Genomic DNA, 21,702 nt, shown 5'->3' on the forward strand with positions numbered 1-21,702 from the left:
AGTTCAATATTTATGACACATTGAATCTTGGAAAGAAAAGAAGACAAATCAATCTGTACAATTCACTTTGTAGGAGGATGACAGTCTGATGGTGGGGTATTTTACACCTACTGTATTCCCCTGTTGTGGTCAAATAACTTCCTGCTGAGATTTAAGACTGTAGCAACTTTACCACTTCAAGGGCAGAGAACTATTAGATTGCTCTGACCCCAGAGGCTAATGAACCACAGAGGGCTCTGAATTATTTTCCTGGGTCAGTCTATGGAATACAGATAGTTGATGTGATTACTTCTGAACATCTCCTCCTACTCTGAATTTTTTCAATCTAGCTGAGGAAAATCAACCTAACGGGGTATCTCAGCCTTCCCAGGTAGACCAGACAGGAAACACGACCTGATGAGCTAATTCTATTTTATTATAAGGCTACATTAACATGAGTTTGCAAGTCTGAAAGTACAAATCTCCTGCCGTCTCCTTTACAGCCTGAGAAGTTAGGGACAGTCCATTCTGAGCCTCTTTCTCTACCCATTATGTAGCTGCAGGCTATGCCTTCTCTTATCTGACCATTCCCTAGGCAGCATCTCTTTGCCCTGTTTCTCAAGGTCTTTCTCACAAACCAATACAGGCACAATTAGAATGCAGATGGCAGAAACTAGTAAAACACTAGTAAAAGTTCATAATTGAGCCCATTTTGTGGGAGTGATGGTGAAGTAGGATTATTCTCTTTTACCACTATTTCCTCTCAATGAAGATGTGGATAAGTTGTTTAGTTGAGATCGGCCACTTACCACTTTTCTCAACTCTAGCCCCTCATAGTTTATTATACCTAGTAGGAAGGGAATAGTTCAATTAAGTGTGGTCCCAGCCTCATTAAAAAAGAGACCATTCCTGAAAAACAAATAACTGGGCAATCTGAATAATTATAGGTCTGTTGGTAATATCCCCTTCCTGGGCAAAGTTATTGAGTTGAAATGGCTGATTAGACCCAAATGCATATAGATGAAACTAAATTTCTAGATATATTTCAGCTAGGGGTTAAGTCTAGATTGGACAGGAACTCTCTTGCCCATCCTATTAGATGGCTTTTGCTGAGACATAGTTAGGCAGAACTGATTCTCCTCTGTGACTTTTGATACAACTTATCATGACATGCTATGGAGATGCTGTCTAAGTTACATATTGATAGAACAATTTTGCAGCTGTCATGTCTGGATGGATGCCTCCAGAAAGATATGTTGAAAGATTTCTAATCTACCCTGTGACATTTCTATTGTGCAGTTTCGTAAGATTCCACCCTTATACCTGCCCTTATTCAACATCTCTATGAAACTGCTGAGTGAGATCATTCAGAAATTCAGAGTAAAGTATGCTCTATCTCTTTTTTTTATCAGATCCAGTGAGGCAGTGGAAATGCTTAAGGCAGTGTCTAGCTTTGGTAATGACTAAATGAGTTCCAACCACTGAAGGTCAATCATGACAAGCCAAAGATACTATTAGTGTTCATAATCTGGATATGACTAGCATTCAATCTATTCTGGAAGAGAGTGCTTCCACTCAAAGGAACAGGTTCACAGCTTGAGTGTGCTTCTAAATCTATCTCTGTCATTAGAGGCATGAGTGTTCTCTGAGATAAGCATCTTTACCTGCTTAGGGTGGTGTGGCAGCTAAGGCCTTACATAGATAGAAATAGCCTTGCTTCAGTAAGCCATGCCCTGATAATTTTAAACCTACATTACGTTATCTTATACATGGGTTGCCCTTGAAGATAGTCTGCTAACGTACGATGGTACAAAATACAGAAATACTGACTTAGACTAGGTGTTGACTGATTATATCCCACCTTTCATTCTGGAGCCATCAGAGCAACAATATAAATCTAATAAACAAACAAACAAACAAAACTATTATACCAATGTTACGTGATCAATATTGGATTGCTGGTCTCAATTCAAGTTACTATTTTAACCAAAAAACCCTTTGAAGTTTGGAACCACGGATCCTTCTTCCTATATTTCCTTTCCCCTACCCTAAAACCGTCAGAGACTCTGTTTCACATTCTCTTCCACACAAGAAGTACCTGGGAGTATGTCTTCTCAGCAGTGTTCCCCTAGTGCAAATATTCCCATTGAGGTATATTTTATACCTACGTTATGATTCCTCTGCTTTGAGGTAAAGTTGTTTTTATCCTCATAGGTTTTTTAATTACTGTATTTTTCCGACTATAAGACGATACTTTTTTCTAAAATCCTTACCCTAAAAACTGAAGGGCGTCTTATTCAAGGAAGTCAGCCAAGAATCGCGCGGTTCCAAACTGCCCATACTTTGTTTCTGCAGAGAGGCTTCCTCCTGTTGCTAGCCTCCAATCACGAGTGAAATAGCTTGTCTCCCAAACAGACTTCCTCCAATCACGAGCCTGATGTAACTGACGTCAGCTGATGCTGAACAAACCAATTAGAGGAAGGCTGTTTGCAGAGACAAGCTATCTGCAGTTTCACTCGTGCTTGAATGTAATCAGTTATGCAAAAGAGCCTGGAAATAGAGCTGCAGAGAGACGGTTTGGACCTCCTCCCACCGAGTGTATCAGGTCAATGTTAACTAATTACTAAATAAAAATGTGTTCTGCACTATCTTTAAAATATTGATTTTTTAATTTTGGGCTGGAAAAGTGGGGGTCATCTTGTACATGGGGGCGTCTTATTGTCGGAAAAATACGGTATATCGATAAATTATTTTAGGTTTATGTGATATAATATTTCACACTGGTATGTTTATAGCCTGCTTTAAAAGCAATTAAATATTGCATTTTAAATAAGTATTTTAATTTAAAAAATATTTTAGACTGTTCATAATCACTCTGAAAAAATTCATTTCAAAGGATAGTATATATACTAAATGCAAAGTATGGTAGAAGTCTAATTTAACAACAAACTGAACCACTTTGAGATGCATGTGAAGAAAGTACTGGAAAATGTATTTGACAAATAAATTAAAAAGGACAGTGTACTGACACCACAGAACTCTGGCAAGGATACAGAGATCATTTACTCTTTGCCAATGTAAGATTTAACTAGCGGAGGTGTGTAATTTAGCAAGATTGTACTTCTGTTCAATCTCTGTTCCTCTGACCGCACTTAGAAAAAATTACTTAGCAAGCTTTGTAGACTGCATCATTGTGTTGTAAATCACTCTCACCTGTAAGCCTTTTATCTGTACTCCTACTTGTAACAATTAAGATAAACAAGACAACACAAATTTCTAATTTAACATCTGCTAGGTGTTAACAATGGCAGCAACTAGAAGCAATGTTTCCCATAATATTCTTAGCAAAGTTCACTTATCTGCGCTCCCAAGTTAATGATCATCAGATCATCTCCAGGTGTTGTCTGCTAAAAGAAATGCTTCATCTTTGGTAGAGGGTCAGTTATCTGAGTTCCCCAGTTATTGACCAGAGATCTCATCAGATTATCCCCAGGTATTGTCTGTTAGGAACTCTCTCTTACTTAAGAAATATCTCTGGGAGGGGGTCCACTGTCTGAAGTTATGACCAAGTTACTTATAAGATGTAAGTAAAGCCCCCAAACAGTTTGAACCTCCACACAGAGGGAGCTGCACAACTAAATCCTAGCTTTAGTGCATTTGCCACCATTTTAGGGGTTCCCAGTAAGCTGAAGAGACACAGACTGGTATACTTTTCTCTCCGGAACTCCTTTAATGTTTATTCAATAAAATCCCTTTTGGCATTTCACCGAGTCTATTGTCTGGAAATTCTCTTCTTCCTACTCCCAGGACTCACTCTGAACACATGGTAAATGTTATTTCCCCATCTGAGATTAGGTAATCCTATGGAGCCCTCTTCCACTAATTGAGCAGAAGATTACCTTAGTTAAAGTTGTATCTATCTGGCTATCTGGGTTTACATTTATTCTTATTCCTTGTCCTACAGACATTTTCTTGATCATGGATAATTATGCAGACTTTATTCAGTAGTATGGAAACTTCAATACAGGTTGATCAGTACTTTTATCAGATACACAACAGTACAAAAAATAATGTACCTTCTCTTTGCATTGACATCATTTGAGCTGCTATCCCACTGCTGGGACATTAACAAACTGAGTTCCATTTCTTCTTTTTCAATCTGTGGCTCATTTTCTTCATCATCACTGTTCTGGAGATTTCTATAGTTTCCAGAGGAATAATGCTGTGATAATGTATTTTGTTGTACAATCTCATATCCATCATCTTCCAACCCAGCTAAAAGATGTATCATGGCTTGATCAGCACTATCATTCACTACAGGAAAAACAAAAATAAAGCAGAATATACTTTTAGTCTATATATGCTTTTTAATAAAACTTAACAACTTTATGATCTCAATGACATAGATGAACAAAAATACATAAGATTTTTATTTTTTTTATTATCATTTCTCATGTATCCTGACATGTGTTTCCTAAATGGTGAGATATGGGCAACTTTATGTTGGTTTGCAAGTTCCATGTTGAGCACCAATGAATGGTAGTAATGGAAAATCAGATATGAGTTTGGGGAAAAACTATGCAACCTTCTGAATGAATGCAATCTGGAAGAAAAAGTTATGTTAGGTGACATGAATGGATTGATGGGAACCAGACAAGAAAATGCAGAAAAGTAATTCACTAAGTACATTTTAGAAAAAGGTCCATTTGTTTCAAATAGTTGGTTTTAGTGTGTCTATTCATACCTACACATGGCGAAGGAAGGAATCTAAAGCATTATTTATTTGTTATGAAAGAATGAGAGAATTAGTGAAGAATACCAGGATGAAGAGAGTTATTTAATGTGGGCCAGCCACATCTGGAAGTGCTAATAATAGATCTTTGAGAAAAATGGACATGGAAGAGAAATGAAGGAAATTAAAGTGAAAGAAGAATAACTGAAAAAGAAAGTATTAAGTCCTGTATGATACATATTATAAGATAAATTCCCAACAGAGTAAATGGAAAATGGACATAAAGAAAAAGATGTGGAAACTACTTGGATTAGTGTTAAAAATCTTACAGAATGTCATTGACATGACAGTTAATAAACTATATTAACTGGAAATATGAAAAAGGATGATGAACAGAATGATGCTTATGGATGAGGAAAATGCATATGAGACAATGTTGAAAAACAAGGATAAGAGGAAGATATTGTATAATGTACATGAAGAGAAAAAGATAGCTTCAAAGAATGCTATCAAAGAGAACAAGAAATGGTAAAGGGTGAGAGGAAGAAAAAAGTGATATTGATGGAAATAAAAAATATATTAGAAGTGGGTGAAAAGGGCTAAATAAAGAGCCCTCAGCAGAGTGCATGAAAATGATGAAAAAGACTAAACAAAGAACCTTCAGCAGAGTGAATGAAAATATTTTGGGAGGAAACTGAAGGGGAAGAATGGGGGAGGAAGTATTTCAGCAACTTGCAAGGAAATGATAGTGATATGTTGAAGAGTGGCATTGAAACAAATGCTACAAATGTTAGTGTCCAGGAAAAAAGTGGATGAAAATGCTGTAAGAATGTTGAAAAATGGTAAGGCTACAGGGTAGATGGTATAACTGGAGTCTGAGAATCCTTGGCTTAATCTATTTATGGATAAATGTGTAAGAAATCCCCTTCATGGATCACTGCCGTGTCGTGGTGAAGGGGCTTGTGTAACTCAATGAAGCCATGAGCTATGCTGTGCAGGGCCACCCAATATGGACAAGTCGTGGTAGAGAGTTCTGAAAAAACATGATCCACTGGAAAAGGAAATGGCAACCCACTCCAGTATCCTTGCCAAGAAAACCCCATGGACAATATCAAAAGGCTAAAAGATATGACACCGGAAGATGAGCCCCTCAGGTTGGAAGGTGTCTAGTATGCTACTGGGGAAGAATGGAGGGCAATTCCAAGTAGCTCCAGAAAGAGTGAAGTGGCTGGACCAAAGCCAAAAGGACGCTCAGTCGCGGATGTATCTAGAAGTGAAAAGAAGGTCCGATGCTGTAAAGAACAATATTGCGTAGGAACCTGGAATGTAAGATCTATGAATCAAGGCAAGCTGGATGTGGTCAAACATGAGATGACAAGATTGAACATCGACATCTTGGGAATCAGCGAATTAAAGTGGACGGGAATGGGTGAATTTAATTCAGGCAACCATTATCTCTACTACTGTGGGCAAGAAACCCTTAGAAGAAATGGAGTAGCCTTCATAGTCAATAAGAGAGTGGGAAAGGCAGTAATGGGGTACAACTTCAAAAACGACAGAATGATCTCAGTGCAAATCCAAGGCAAACCATTCAACATCATAGTAATCCAAGTCTATGCCCCAACCACTGATACCGAAGAAGCTGAAGTTGACCGGTTCTATGAAGACCTACAATACTTTCTAGAAATAACACCAAAAAAAGATGTACTTTTCATTATAGGGGATTGGAATGCTAAAGTAGGAAGTCAAGAAATAATCGGAACAACAGGAGTACAAAATGAAGCAGTGCAAAGGCTAATAGAGTTTTGTCAAGAGAACAAGCTGGTCATGGCAAACACTATTTTCGAACAACACAAGAGACGACTCTACACATGGACATCATCAGATGGTCAATACCAAAACCAGATTGATTATGTACTTTGCAGTCAAAGATGTATAGTAAAAACTGTATGGTTTTTACTATACAGTTAGTAAAAACAAGACCGGGAGCTGACTGTGGCTCAGATCACGAGCTTCTTATTGCAAAATTTAGACTTAAATTGAAGAACGTAGGGAAAACCACTAGACCACTCAGGTATGACTTAGATCATATTCCTTGTGAGTACACAGTGAAGGTGACAAATAGATTTAGGGGATTAGATTTGGTAGACAGAGTGCCTGAAGAACTATGGATGGAGGTTCATAACACTGTACAGGAGGCAGCAACTAAAACCATCCCAAAGAAAAAGAAATGCAAGAAAGCAAAGTGGTTGTCTGATGAGGGTTTACAAATAGCTGTGGAAAGAAGGAATGTGAAAAGCAAGGGTGAAAGGGAAAGATAAAAACAACTGAATGCACATTTTCAGAGAATAGCAAGGACAGATGAGAAGGCCTTCTTAAATGAACAATGCAAAGAAATCGAGGAAAACAATAGAATGGGGAAGACTAGAGATCTCTTCAAGAAAATTGGAGATATCAAAGGAACGTTTAGTGCAAAGATGGGCATGATAAAGGACAAAAAAGGCAGGGACCTAACGGAAGCAGAAGAGATTAAGAAGAGGTGGCAAGAATACACAGAAGAACTATACAAGAAAGATCTTAATGTCCCTGATGTCCATGTTGGTGTAGTCACTGACCTTGAGATGGACATCCTCGAGAGCGAAGTCAAGTGGGCCTTCGGAAGCATTACTAACAACAAAGCTAGCGGAGATTACAGCATTCCAGCTGAGCTATTTAAAATACTAAAAAATGATGCTGTTAAAGTGCTGCACTCAATATGTCAACAAATTTGGAAAACTCAACAGTGGCCACGGGATTGGAAAAGATCAGTTTACGTTCCAATTCCAAAGAAGGGCAATGCCAAAGAATGCTCAAACTATCGCACAATTGCACTCATTTCACATGCTAGCAAGGTTATGCTCAAAATCCTACAAGCTAGGCTTCAGCAGTACGTGAACCGAGAACTACCGGATATACAAGCTGGGTTTCGAAGAGGCAGAGGAACTAGAGATCAAATTGCCAACATTCGCTGGATCATGGAGAAAGCACAAGAGTTCCAGAAAAAATCTACTTCTGCTTCATTGACTATGCAAAAGCCTTTGATTGTGTGGATCACAACAAACTGTGGCAAATTCTGAAAGAGATGGGGGTACCAGCCCATCTTACCTGTCTCCTAAGAAATCTGTATGTGGGCCAAGAAGCAAAAGTTAAAACCGGTCATGGAACAACCGATTGGTTCAAAATAGGGAAAGGAGTACGACAAGGCTGTATACTGTCACCCTGCTTATTTAACCTATATGCAGAGTATATCATGAGAAATGCCAAGCTGGAAGAATCACAAGCCGGAATTAAGATTGCATGGAGAAACATCAACAACCTCAGATATGCAGATGATACCACCCTAATGGCAGAAAGTGAAGAAGAACTTAAAGAGCCTCTTGATGAGGGTGAAAGAGGAGAGTGCGAAAGCTGGCTTGAAACTCAACATTAAAAAAACTAAGATCATGGCATCTGGACCCATCAATTCCTGGCAAATAGAAGGGGTAGAAATGGAAGCAGTAACAGACTTCATTTATTTGGGCTCCAAGATCACTGCAGATGGATACTGTAGCCATGAAACTAAAAGATGCTTGCTCCTTGGGAGGAAAGCTATGGCAAACCTAGATAGCATATTAAAAAGCAGAGACGTCACCTTGCCGACAAAGATCCGCATAGTCAAAGCTATGGTTTTTCCAGTAGTAATGTATGGCTGTGAGAGCTGGACCATAAAGAAGGCTGAGCGCCGAAGAATTGATGCCTTTGAACTGTGGTGCTGGAGAAGACTCTTAAGAGTCCTCTGGACTGCTAGGAGGTCAAACCAGTCAATCTTAAAGGAAATCAACCCTGATTGCTCATTGGAAGGACTGATAATGAAGCTCAAGCTCAGATACTTTGGTCACCTAATGCGAAGAGAGGAAAAGTCCCTGATGCTGGGAAAGATTGAAGGCAAAAGGAGAAGAGGATGGCAGAGGATGAGATGGTTAGATAGCATCACTGAAGCAATGAGCATGAAACTGAGCAAACTCCAGGAGGCAATGAAGGACAGGAAGGCCTGGCACGATATGGTTTATGGGGTCACAAAGAGTCTGACATGATTTAAATTCTGAACAACAAGTGTAAGAAATGCTTGTGGTGATGTCAAGAGGTGCTGACTAGGAAGGTATATTTCTATATACACAAAATGCCATGTTGTTCATTGAGAATCCATATAATCTGCAGCAAAAGTTAAGATTATACAATGCCATGAGAAGTATAAGGCGGAAAATATATGTATCGAACACCAAAATAAGTGTGTTTGACAAGGAAAATGGAATGACTGATTGGAAGTTATACATAAATGTCAACAAATTAGAGCAAGTTGATGAATTTGTATTCCTTAATATATTATTTATTAAAGTTGAGAAATTGGATAGAGAAATTTTAAGATACAAAAATGCTGGTAAAAACTTAGGTATGCGGTTTATTGCAAGGAATGAATTTCTTTGTAAGGAAAAATGACAGTGCATGAAGTATGCTTCTGTCACTTTGATAGGAGAGAGTTGGATATACCAGAAGTAAAATGTAGGGGGAATGGGTTATTTAAGAATTATGTGTGATAAAACAAGAAGACATTGGTTGATGAATGAATGGTTGATGAATGGTGTGAATTCAAAAGTGTGTGACCAGTATGAAATAACTTTGTTGGTCATATAAAGCAGTGATCTCCAAAATGGGGGCATGCACCCCAAGAGCTGTGCAAAATGATCAACTGGTATCTGGGAATGAAATATTAGAATACCTCTATATACTTCTCTCATCCTTTTTTAAATTTCTATTTTGGGGTATGTTTTATAATGTAAATAATATATTAATATAGTAATGCATGTATGCAATTTATAATCAAGTATTGATTATAAATTGCATACATGCATTACAATTAGGGGTACATGCTCAAAAATATTTTACTGATAATAAAGTAAGTTTGTAAACCACTGATATAGAGAGGATGAAAGAGGATCAAATTGCACATATGCAAACAAACCAAATATACAGTACAGTGCAAAGGTTTTGGGCAGGTGTGAAAAAATGCTGTAAAGTAAGCATGCTTTCAAAAATATATATTGTAATTGTTTATGTTTATCACTTTACAAAATGCAAAGTGAGTGAACAGAAGAAAAATCTAAATCAAATCAATATTTGGTGCGACTACTCTTTGGCTTCAAACCAGCATCAATTCTTACACTTGCACACTTTGTACACTTGCACAAAGTCAGGGATCTTGTAGGATTAGAGTCAGGTGTATGATTAACCAATTATACCAAGCAGGTGCTAATGATCGTCAATTTCATACATAGGTTGAAACATAGTCATTATCTGAAACAGGAACAGCTGTGTAAGAAGCTGAAAACTGGGTGAGGAACAGCCAAACTCTGCTACTAAGGTGAGATTGTGGAAGACAGTTTCATGTCACAGGTCATACACCATGGCAAGACTGAGCGCAGCAGCAAGACACAAGGTAGTTCTACTGCATCAGCAAGGTCTCTCCCAGGCAAAAATTTCAAAGCAGACTGGGGTTTCAAGATGTGCTGTTCAAGCTCTTTTGAAGAAGCACAAAGAAATGGGCAACATTGAGGACTGAAGATGCAGTGCTTGGCCAAGGAAACTGAATGCAGCAGATGAAAGACACATCATGCTTACTTCCCTTCGACATTGGAAGATGTCCAGCAGTGCCATCAGCACAGAACTGGGGGAAACCAGTGGGACCCAGGTACACCCATCTACTGTCCGGAGAGGTCTGGCCAGAAGTGGTCTTCATGGAAGAATTGTGGCCAAAAAGCCATACCTCCGACATGGAAACAAGGCTAAGAGACCCAACCAAACATGGAAACATAGGAACTGGGGTGCAGAAAAATGGCAGCAGGTGCTCTGGACTGATGAGTCAAAATTTGAAATATTTGGCCATAGCAGTTTGCTGAAGGGCTGGAGAGCGGCACAATAATGAGTATCTGTAGGCAACAGTGAAGCATGGTGTAGGTTCCTTGCAAGTTTGGTCAGGATCAATGGTGTCCTCAGTGCTGAGAAATACAGGCAGATACTTATCCATCATGCCATACCATCAGGGAGGTGTGTGATTAGCCCCAAATTTATTCTGCATTAGGACAAGGACCCCAAACATACAGCCAATGTCATTAAGAACTATCTTCAGCGTAAAGAAGAACAAGGAGTCCTGGAAGTGATGGTTTGGCCCCCACAGAGCCCTGATCTCAACATCGAGTCTGTCTGGGATTATATGAAGAGACACAAGGATCTGAGGTAGTCTACAGGTGAAACTCTAAAAATTAGAATATTGTGCAAATGTTCATTTATGTCAGTAAGGCAACTCACAAGGTGAAACCAATATATGAGATAGATGCATTACATGCAAAGTGAGATATGTCAAGCTTTACTTTGGTATAATTGTGATGATTATGGCATACAGCTTATGAAAACCCCAAATTCACAATCTCAGAAAATTAGATTACATGACATCAATAACACAAGGATTGGAAATAGAACAATATCGGATCTCTGCAAAGTATAAGCATGCATATGTATTTAGTACTTGGTTTGGGCCCCTTTTGCAGCAATGACTGCCACAATGTGGCGTGGCATGGATGCTATCAGCCTGTGGCACTGCTGAGGTGTTATGGAAGACCAGGATGCTTCAATAGCGGCCTTCAGCTCCACTGCATTGTTCGGTCTCATGTCCCTCATCTTTCTCTTGGCAATGCCCCATAGATTCTCTATGGGGTTCAGGTCAGGCGAGTTTGCTGGCCAATCAAGCACAGTAATCCCATGGTCAGTGAACCAGGTTTTGGTACTTTTGGCAGTGTGGGCAGGTGCCACGTCCTGCTGGAAAATGAAGTCAGCATCCCCATAAAGCTAGTCTGCGGAAGGAAGCATGAAGTGCTCCAAAATCTCCTGGTAGACGGCTGCGTTGACCCTGGACTTAATGAAGCACAGTGGACCAACACCAGCAGATGACATGGCTCCCCAAATCAACACAGACTGTGGAAACTTCACACTGGACTTCAAGCATCGTGCATTGTGTGCCTCTCCATTCTTCCTCCAGACTCTGGGTCCTTGGTTCCCAAATGAGATGCAAAAGTTGCTCTCATCAGAAAAGAGGACTTTGGACCACTGGGCAACAGACCAGTTCTTTTTTTTCTGTAGCCCAGGTAAGACGCTTCTGACGTTTGTTCTTCAGGAGCGGCTTGACAAGAGGAATACGACATTTGAAGCCCATGTCCAGGATCCGTCTGTGTGTGGTGGCTCTTGATGCACTAACTCCAGCCTCAGTCCACTCCTTGTGAAAGTCCCCAACACTTTTGAATGGCCTTTTCCTGACAATCCTCTCCAGGCTGCGGTCATCCCTGCTCCTTGTGCACCTTTTTCTACCACACTTTTCCCTTCCACATAACCTTCTATTGATGTGCTTTGATACAGCACTTTGGGAACATTCAACTTCTTTTGCAATTACCTTTTGGGGCTTTCCCTCCTTATGGAGGGTGTCAATGATGGTTTTCTGCACAACTGTCAGGTCAGCAGTCTTTCCCATGCTTGTGATTCCTACTGAACCAGCCTGAGAGACCATTTAAAGGCTCAGGAACCCTTTGCAGGTGTTATGGATTCATTAGCTGATTAGAGTGGGACACTTTAAACCTAGAATATTGAACTTTTTCACACTATTCTAATTTTCTGAGATTGTGAATTTGGGGTTTTCAGAAGCTGTACGCCGTACTCATCACAATTATACCAAAGTAAGGCTTGACATATCTCGCTTTGCATGTAATGCGTCTATCTCATATATTGGTTTCACCTTGTGAGTTGCCTTACTGACATAAATGAACATTTGCACGATATTCTAATTTTTAGAGTTTCACCTGTACATCCACAGGAGATCTGTGGTTAGTTCTCCAAAATATTTGAAACAACCTACCTGCTGAGTTCCTTCAAAAACTGTGTGCAAGTGTACCTAGAAGAACTGATGCTGTTTTGAAGGCAAAGGGTGGTCACACCAAATACTGATTTGATTTGGATTTCTCTTCTGTTCGCTCACTTTGCATTTTGTAAATTGATAAAGATAAACAATTACAATATATGTTTTTGAAAGCATTCTTACTTTGCAGCATTTTTTCACACCTGCCTAAAACTTTTGCACAGTACCATAGATCAATGAAGAGTGAATGGATGGAGAAGAGAAAGGAGATCAAGAGTCATGGTTGGATGGAACTGATGAGAACTTTAAAGAATAAGAGTGTATGAATATGTATAAGGGGGGATAGAAGCAATGGTAATTTGTAAGGACAGACAGGAATAGAGAGACAGTGTTGGGAAAAATAAATTTCCTTTCCTCTTTCCTCCTGCCTTTAGTTTCTCTTGCTTAATAATTCTTATTCTTTTCCCATGCTTTAGGTATGTGTATAATGTGATGGGTGTGTAAAAAACAACCAACAAACCAAATGCATGGATATAAGTAATAAAACTGGAGAATACTAATAGTTGTTCTTATTGTAATTTTTATTTATCTGATTTCCTGGCCTTTCAAACAAGCAAGACAATCAAAGTGATTAATATAATAAAGCAACAAATTAATTATAACCAAAGTAATTGAAACAATGTAATATCTATGTAATATCTATATCTATTAAGTAATGTAATATTCTTAATCCTTACTCAGAAAAGCCTTTGTGGGTTATACTTACTAAACACAGGAGTATTGTTAAATCTCTGAGATAAGGGTTGGAAATATTGACTATTTTCCATTATATTCAAAATGGCTTCTTCATTTATAAGTGCATCCTCTTTATATTTGCTTTCGGACTCCTCTAAAAAAATGAACAAGGATTCTGAGTAAGCTGTTGACATTTTTTCTTAGAAACATCACAAGAGTATCAACTTATTAAAATGTGCAAGTTACATTTTCTGAAGAGATACTGTATTGGGAACATTATGCTTGTGGTTCAAAAGAGATAAGATGTATTTATTTAAAATGTCTCATTTTAATAAAATGATCCATAAAGAAGCTTTTTCTTTTCTATTTGTTCTTTTTGCATATTCAATAACATATTATATACACACAAGTATAAGCACTGTGTTTGCTTTATCCCTAAATACTGAGTAGCAATAAATGTATATTTGTTCCTTTCTTCAGCAGACAGCAATTAGTCAATATATCTTATATTCAAACCACCCCAGAAATTTTCCATCTTAATTTCCTTCACATTATCGATATTCCTAATAACACAAGTCACTACATCAGTTAAAATAGTTATAGCATGCCATATATAAATATATACATTGTCTTAAAAGTTCATTATAAGTCCAAGTTAAATAGTCATAATGATACTTACCAATACAAAGAAAAGACAAAATCGTGTTAGCATTAAATGGGATTGTAGATGCTCATGAATAACACACAAAGAATATCAACATATTGTTAATAAAGGAAGAAAATAAAACAAAGATGAGAATGAAGACCAATCTATTTAGAGGAAGAGTTCATTCCTTGGGTTCATTTCAATACCTTAATCTGTCCTGAATAAATCAGTTCTAATAGGACCAAGTCATATAATGGAGGAAAACAACTGTTGCACTAATAATACTAACCTTTGTGCAGCTCCTTATCACTGTGAACTTCTATCATATTTGCTGGTGAACATGAAACAACTGTAGGTACCTCAGAATGTAATGTCAACTCAGCAGAGAATTCTTGTGATTCATTATTGCTGTCCATTGAGCCAGATGTCCTAATTAATGGGAAAAAAAGGTTTTAAGATGGCTGTTGAATCCAGAGGTAGAGATAAAGATTAACAGATAAATTAATACTTACACAGAAAAATCACTTTGTTTGAGGATATCTTTAAGTCTCTTCTGAAAGATTCTTTCACTTTCTGTTGTAGCCACAAATCCACGATCTTTTTTTCATGAAAAGATGTAAGGAATTCAGAATCACTATATTAATACCCTCTCCCCTTAAGAATTCTTCCCCACCATTTTTAACTGAAGATCAAGCAATATATCATCTATAAATTGCCATACCCATCTTAAAAAAAGGACCTGAATCAACAGGAAAAAAAAAAAATAGAACTTCTCTGACATATCCACAAAACAAAAAGTATTATATAGGGTTAGATTTAAATATACCTTTTTTACTTGCAGAAAGTTACTTTACCCTACAGCTGTTTTCAGCTTACTAGAAAAGCACTATTTATTAAAAGTGAGCTCAGCTTCAGATAAAAAGATAGTTATATTGGTCCATGAAGAAAAAGAATAAAAAGTTAGTATTAGGATCATCCATTTGGCAATTTGTGCTTTCAAGTCAGTGTTGACTCCTGGTGGCTACTGGACTAGTCCCTGCAGTTTTCTTGGCAAAATTTTCAAAGTAGTTTGCCATTGCCTTCTTCCTAGGGCTGAGAGAGAGTGACTGGCCCAAGATCACCAGCTGGCTTTGTGCCTTAGGTGGGACTAGAACTCACTGTCTCCCGGTTTCTAGCCTGAGGCCTTAACTATTACGCTAAATTGGTTGTCAGGAGCAATAATACTGACACAACATGGTGCAAAATTTTGAATTCTTTGAGGAAAGTAATATAAAACTGAAGAAGTGAAGCAAAATATGCTCAAATTAGGCAATGAGTTTTAGCTATGAGCTTCAGAGTAATTCTTGTCAGTATAACTTCTGTAAGATATTACCCAAAGGCATTCTTGAATTTTTAGCATCCATCAGCTGCTAAAACATGCACTTTCCTTATATATCATTTCTTACATACAACGCTTTGCAAATTATGGCACTGCATTCATAATAAATTGTTCTAACTTAGAGCATGTTAAAGAATGAATGCTTTTTCTTCAGTCTCTGTTTTTGGACCTAAGGCTATATTGGTAATAGAAAATAGAAATTAAGATTAAAATGAAATGAAATATAACACAATGAGAACATATAATAGCAACAGGTATAGAGGGAAGAAATTAAGAATTGAATTATATTATATTATATTATATTATATTATATTATATTATATTATATTATATTATATTATATTATAGTTATATCCCGCCTTTCATTTAGGAGCTCAAGATGGCAGCATCCAATCAAAACTAAACACTTTGGTCCAATTCTACCTTGTGAGTTGGGAGGACTAATTTGAGATGACTCTTTGTTCTCTCTACGCCGCTGTTTCTCATCCTCCCATATTGCTTGTAACCCTGGGTTCTGGCCAATCTGGGCTGGAACAGTAAAAGACGCAGCAGAATCAGTGGCAATGTCAAGATTACTAAAATATAATTTCACAAGAGGTTTTCCTAAATAGCAGTATTGATAAAAACTTGTCCTCTCTCATGTTTATCATGTTAGACTTATATTCCACCTTTCACCCAGAAGCTCAAGAAAGAATGACTAGCCCAAAGTCACCCACTATGACTTTGTAAACTTTAATGGCTGAGAGTAGACGTGACCTGGGTGCAGTCTAGCACCTACCCCACTGGCTCTCAAACAAGTTATTTAACCTTTTCTAATAAAAATACATTATTACTTAATGGAACTCAAATATTTTAAAGAAAGAAATTATACACTAAGCTGTAGAAACAACAAACCTGCAAATATACTATGTGATAAAAAAAATACTTTACCTTCAATATCCAATCTATTTAAAATATCAGCAGCTACTGCATCCACTTCCAATTCACAAGTACTCTGTGGTTCAATACCTTCCAATATCAAAGAGCTGCAGTTAAATTAAAGTTGAAAGGAGTATATTAATATGTTGTATTTTAAAAAAAATGTATTGTATTTAAACAAAAGGAAATAATTACATGTTAAATTTTATGTCAAAATTCAGAAAAGAATCACAGATTAACAATGGTTTTAACCTTAGTTAAATGAAGGAATGAGAAGCAATAGATATATACAAATAATAATTTCCTTCCTATTCCAGTAGTGCTAAAGTGAGCACCCCCAATGTTGCATAACAATGCAAAGAAAAGTAGAGGCTGAAAGTGATTTGTAAGCCCTGGGGGGCAAGATATACAAGAAATTAGACTGACATTATGTCACAATCAGGCCAATGGGATCCAAGAGCAAGATTAGAGAAGGGATTTTTGAATGTGTTGAAAAGGAAAGTCTGATTCTATATTTACAATGCAGGTACTCTTCAAATGTTGTGGATCACACTTCTCATAATCCCTGCTGAGAGCCAAGAATTGAAGAAGCTGCAATTTCAAACATTTGGAGACTATCAGAAATGTGTGTTTGTGTGTGTGTAAGCTGGATATAAGTATTAGAGACATACTTCAGTTACATAGCTGGAAAAATGTGTAGGTAGCCATAAAAGTATATGAGGAAATTATGTCAAATTGATGTCATAACATTTCAAAATAATATCAATTATGGCCACTACCATTCTCCTATTAATACAGTCTGAAAGTAAATAAGAATACATGGGTGCTAGCATGTTCTCAGAAGGCTATCATTGTCCCAATATATAAAACAAACAAACAAACAAAAAATCAAAATTAAAGGAAAATCTTTGATTATAGCCCACTGATTTAAGTTTGCGGCCCTTAAGTTTGTTTAACCTGATTAAACAAATTAAACTTGCAGCTATATTGAGTACTATGTATGTATGAAATGTATCCCATGGGTTGGGATAATAGCTAAGGCAAATATGTCTTCAGATATGCCAACCTAGGAATCTGATTATCTTCCCATCGAAGGGGTCTGGTAGCAGAAGATCTTGACCAATTATCTCCGCAACTTCCAATTTCTTCAAATGTGTCACCTATGAATAAAACACAGCCAACATCTAGTATTGGAAAACATGTCCATTTATTTGAATCCTTTATATATTACAAATCTGAAAGATAGCTTATTTAGCAAAAACTTTAATTCAGATCATTTACAGGCAAAACCCTATAATAAAATAAGCATGAAATTAAGTACAGCTTGAGATAATCCCCATCAGTGTTTTGTTCGCTGCATGTAACTTTATCCAAAACTTTTAACTTGAAAGAACATTGGAAGTGCAAAAGTAAATCTAGGAAGGTATCTCACACTTTCAGACAAAGTTTGTCATGAATTCTCAACTTTCATGGTTTCGGACACATACTAGCAGCTGCTTTTGAGTTCTGTTACTTAACAAAAAGTGTCTACAGAACAGAGCATATGTAACAATATCAGCATAACATGGCAGCCATCATACAAGACTGTTAGAATATTTATTCATAATTATGCCTATCTTCTATAAAGAAACAGCGACAGCCAAATAAGAGTAGAAAAACAGCCCTCCTGATGTTACAGAAGATCTCAAAGGGAATAATCACTATTTATCGCAGAAGGAGCATAAGAAGAAACATGAGGATGACTTACAAGAGTGGAACAAGCTTTATGCAACTTATTCCTACACTCAATGACTAGGATGTTTATATGCAAATGTGCTAGTATAGGTAGTACTCGCTTAACAGCTGCCTTGTTAAGTGACTGTTCAAAGTTAGGATGGCACTGAAAAAGTAACTTTACGACTGGTCCTTGCACTTATGACCATAGCAGCATCCCCGCAGTCACCTGTTTGAGATTCGGGACTTTGTGCACTTTCTGAGAACATGGAGGACTGAAGACAGCTCTGCGAAAAGCAGAGCTGACGATTGCAGCCAAGAGGGAGCCGACGAGTAGATCAGCTCCTCTGATCCACTCTGGACAAAGAGAGGATGCTAGATAGCCCAAGCTGTGCTCCACACGATGGCTTCTCATGAAGAGACTACAAGGCAGTGGTCTCCAGAGAGGGGGAGAACTGGGAGCTGAGGGAATTTGCCATACTTACTCCAGCCGCAGTTGGAGCCTTCCAAAGGACACTAAGTTTGTACTTCCTTTGCTAATCACTTTTTGGAAATTGCCTATTAACTGCTTTAAAGAAGTTAGACACCTTCAAAATGACAAGGCTGGAAACACTGGGTGAGTACCTTCAATCATTAATATAAGAAAATGAAACTGTTTCTTTAAAAGCTTTAAGAATTCAAAATAAACAGCAAAAAGCAAGACAAGGTTTTGGCTATACAAAGTTTTAAACAGATTATGGGCTCAGAAAATGTTGGAATATTGGAGTTTGAGTATTAAGACTTGGAAATTAATTTTAAAGAATAAATGCATTTTTGTGGGAAAGAAAAATTATTTTTTATATTGGAGACATAACAAGAGACATAACAAAATTAACAACTTATAATGGCATTCAGAGACATTTTTGAGGAATTGTGTCGGGCCTTGAATCACTAATGTCAGCTGTGTTGTGTGTTCTTAGGAACAGTCTGTTCCCAGAAGCTGTTACAGAAAAAAATTTGCAACAAAATCTGAGAACTTGAACAAGAATTTGTCATTAGATTTACAAAAAAAATTGGATGAGGCTTTAAAAATTAAGAAGGAAATAAAAATGCCAATACCAGAGATTAATTGACATAATTTCTTCTTGCTGGACTTACAAAAGAGGCTTTTTAAAGTTTTGAAGATACTCGAGACAAGGATTAATAATCATCTAAATGGATTAAAGAGCATGATTGTTTTACGCAAAAGGAAGGAACACAAAGTTGATTTATTCGATCAGGGTTAAAATAGAATGTTGTTATTTTGGGTCGTTCTTTTTGGATTTGCTAACATCTGGACTAGAAAATGTTGTGTATTGGATTTGCTTACAGTTAACATGGTGTTTAAGCCTTTTCCCCCACAGTCATTTTATATATCCTAATCTGACAGCATTTAAATTGGTTTTGTATTTAACTGTTCTTTCTTAAAGTAAGGGATCTTTGTGAGCTTGTTCTTTTTAAAGGAGAAATTGTCCCTCTTTGTCATGTTAAACTTTGTTCATACTAGGATACTGGGACCAGTTTATATCTTCTAAATATGGATTTACTTACAGTTAAAAGTTGAGATATGGAAAGATGAGTTTTACATTTGTTAATTAAATTATTTTAGGGCTCTGTTTGGACTTTTTGCTAACATTTGGATTGGAAAAGATTTACTTATTGGATTTGCCTATAGTTAAGAGTTGAGCTATGGGGTGAAGAGTTTTATATCTGCTAACTAAGAGGAGGTGAAGAGATAGTGAAATCGTTTATACTTGTGATGAGGATGGGAAGTCGCTTTCTTACGGTTTTTCTATTTTTTCTTTCTTTTTTCTTTTCTTGCACCTTTTATTCTATTTTTTCTTTTTTCTTTAGTTTGTATTATCTTTTACTATTGTAATTAAAACTTTTAATAAAATTATTGAAAAAAAAAGAGATTCAAGCATTTTGCAACCAGTGGGTATTTATGACCATCGTAGTGTCCCACAATCACATGATCGACATTTGCATGCTTCACAGCCAACTTCTGACAAACAGAGTCAATAGAGAAGCTGGCAGTAAAATTGCAAGTCATGGTCACGTGATGTCTCACTTAACAACTTTGGGTGTTTTGCTTAATGACCGCAGCAGAAGTGGTGTTATAAGTCCAGTATACTTGATTTGACAGTTTTGGCAGAAAATAGCTTTAAAGAAGTTGGCAATATTCAGGTAAAGTATTTATCTTCCAAAGAAATCACCTTCATCCTCACCTCAGCACCCTTAGAATTCTGTACTACATAATCGCCAGGCCTTAAATCTAGTTGTGGTATCCATTATGGCAGACTGGGAAACTGAGAAACCTGCAGAACACCACTCTCATGTTACCAAGAAAAGTACATGCATGAAGTCACCAGAAATTCAGCATGACTTGAAGGCATATTTATGTTTTTTAAAGCAAGATCTAACAGACTGTAAATCCATCTTTCAGTCAATTTCAGAGATCTATGAAGTGCTTCTCAATCAACTTCTGACAGAAGAATGAAATGCCCATTTCATCAATGCTTAGAGACATAAAAAAATTATTTTGAGAAATCTCGACAATAAATATGGCTGTTGTCTAAGCTCAAAACACACTGAGAATGGAATAGTGACTGTATGAGAAAGCTTACTATTGAACCTGGAGCATCTATGAGATAATGCTTTAGTAATTATAAGTACCCAGATGAAGAACTACCTTAAGACACATGCAACAGAAAAACAAACTGAAGACTCAAAAGGAAGAAAATAATAAAATAAGAGGACATAAAACAAGAAATTACAGGAAAGACTCAGCTCTTTCCTCATATTAGAAGATAGTATTGTATAAATTTCTGTATAGTCTTTCTAAATAGTACAAAATAGCCATAATACAATGAAAGTTGTGAAGAATGGAGAAAGCTTTCAAGTGGTCCTTTTCACTTTTTGCATTTATTTCTCAGTTCAAGAATTGAACCCAAGCCCCCATCAATTAAAGTATCAAGGAAGATTCTAGTCCCCACATTGCAGGAAGAACAGCAGAACCTCATACTCTAGCCAGAGAAGAAACAACTGCAGGAAGCTTGCTTCACATTTCTCCCATTTCAATTTTTTCTTCCTTGTGCTGCATTTTTAAATGATAAACCTTAGGGTAGGGATTATATTTTTAGCTTTCTAGAAATCTTTCTCATTTGAATAGTAAAATGAACAAACTCTACACTTTATATACAGCCAGAGAGCAAGAAATGTTGACTTAGTTCACCAGTCAGATAAAAAATTACTTGCCACAGTTTCTGAAGCCCTGTTGGTATAATAGGGCATGAAAGGAACAGTAACAAGAAGTCTGCTTTTCATGCCTGGAATGTCTCTGAGATATAGGAGACAAATAAGTTATGTTACAGGATACTGAACATAATGTTCCAAATACATATAATCTATATTTGTATTCTTCCATATATCTTGCAGATTTTATGTGAGGAACCATTTATCAATGGCTTTCTTAGAATAAAATTCTACTAAATGTAGTCAATTTCAGTTCACTGTCACTGGATTTTCTTTCACTTCATCCATTTTATAGGGCCAACCAGTCTCTACTTTTCCTATTTACAATTATGTTGGACCATGAGATTTCTCCA

At 37.1% G+C, this 21,702-nt stretch overlaps 1 protein-coding gene across 3 annotated transcripts in view; it reads right to left on the reverse strand.

Moving 5' to 3' along the window:
* Nucleotides 1-21,702, reverse strand: part of REV3L (REV3 like, DNA directed polymerase zeta catalytic subunit) — a 94,683-nt gene that overhangs the window by 47,976 nt on the left and 25,005 nt on the right. For all 3 annotated transcript variants that reach the window (XM_088139533.1, XM_088139543.1, XM_007426588.4), the window contains exons 5-11: nucleotides 17,430-17,523; nucleotides 16,376-16,470; nucleotides 15,869-15,973; nucleotides 14,580-14,664; nucleotides 14,357-14,496; nucleotides 13,453-13,575; nucleotides 4,056-4,293 (exon numbers count right to left, since the gene is read on the reverse strand). In XM_088139533.1, coding sequence (XP_087995659.1) covers nucleotides 4,056-4,293; nucleotides 13,453-13,575; nucleotides 14,357-14,496; nucleotides 14,580-14,664; nucleotides 15,869-15,973; nucleotides 16,376-16,470; nucleotides 17,430-17,523 — 880 coding nt within the window. The remainder of the gene's footprint in view (nucleotides 1-4,055; nucleotides 4,294-13,452; nucleotides 13,576-14,356; nucleotides 14,497-14,579; nucleotides 14,665-15,868; nucleotides 15,974-16,375; nucleotides 16,471-17,429; nucleotides 17,524-21,702) is intronic.

Source organism: Python bivittatus, unplaced genomic scaffold, assembly GCF_059951505.1.
Source record: "Python bivittatus isolate LINGU-HERP-01145 unplaced genomic scaffold, Pbiv_v1 ctg000020_np1212, whole genome shotgun sequence".
Taxonomy (NCBI): Eukaryota; Metazoa; Chordata; class Lepidosauria; order Squamata; family Pythonidae; genus Python; species Python bivittatus.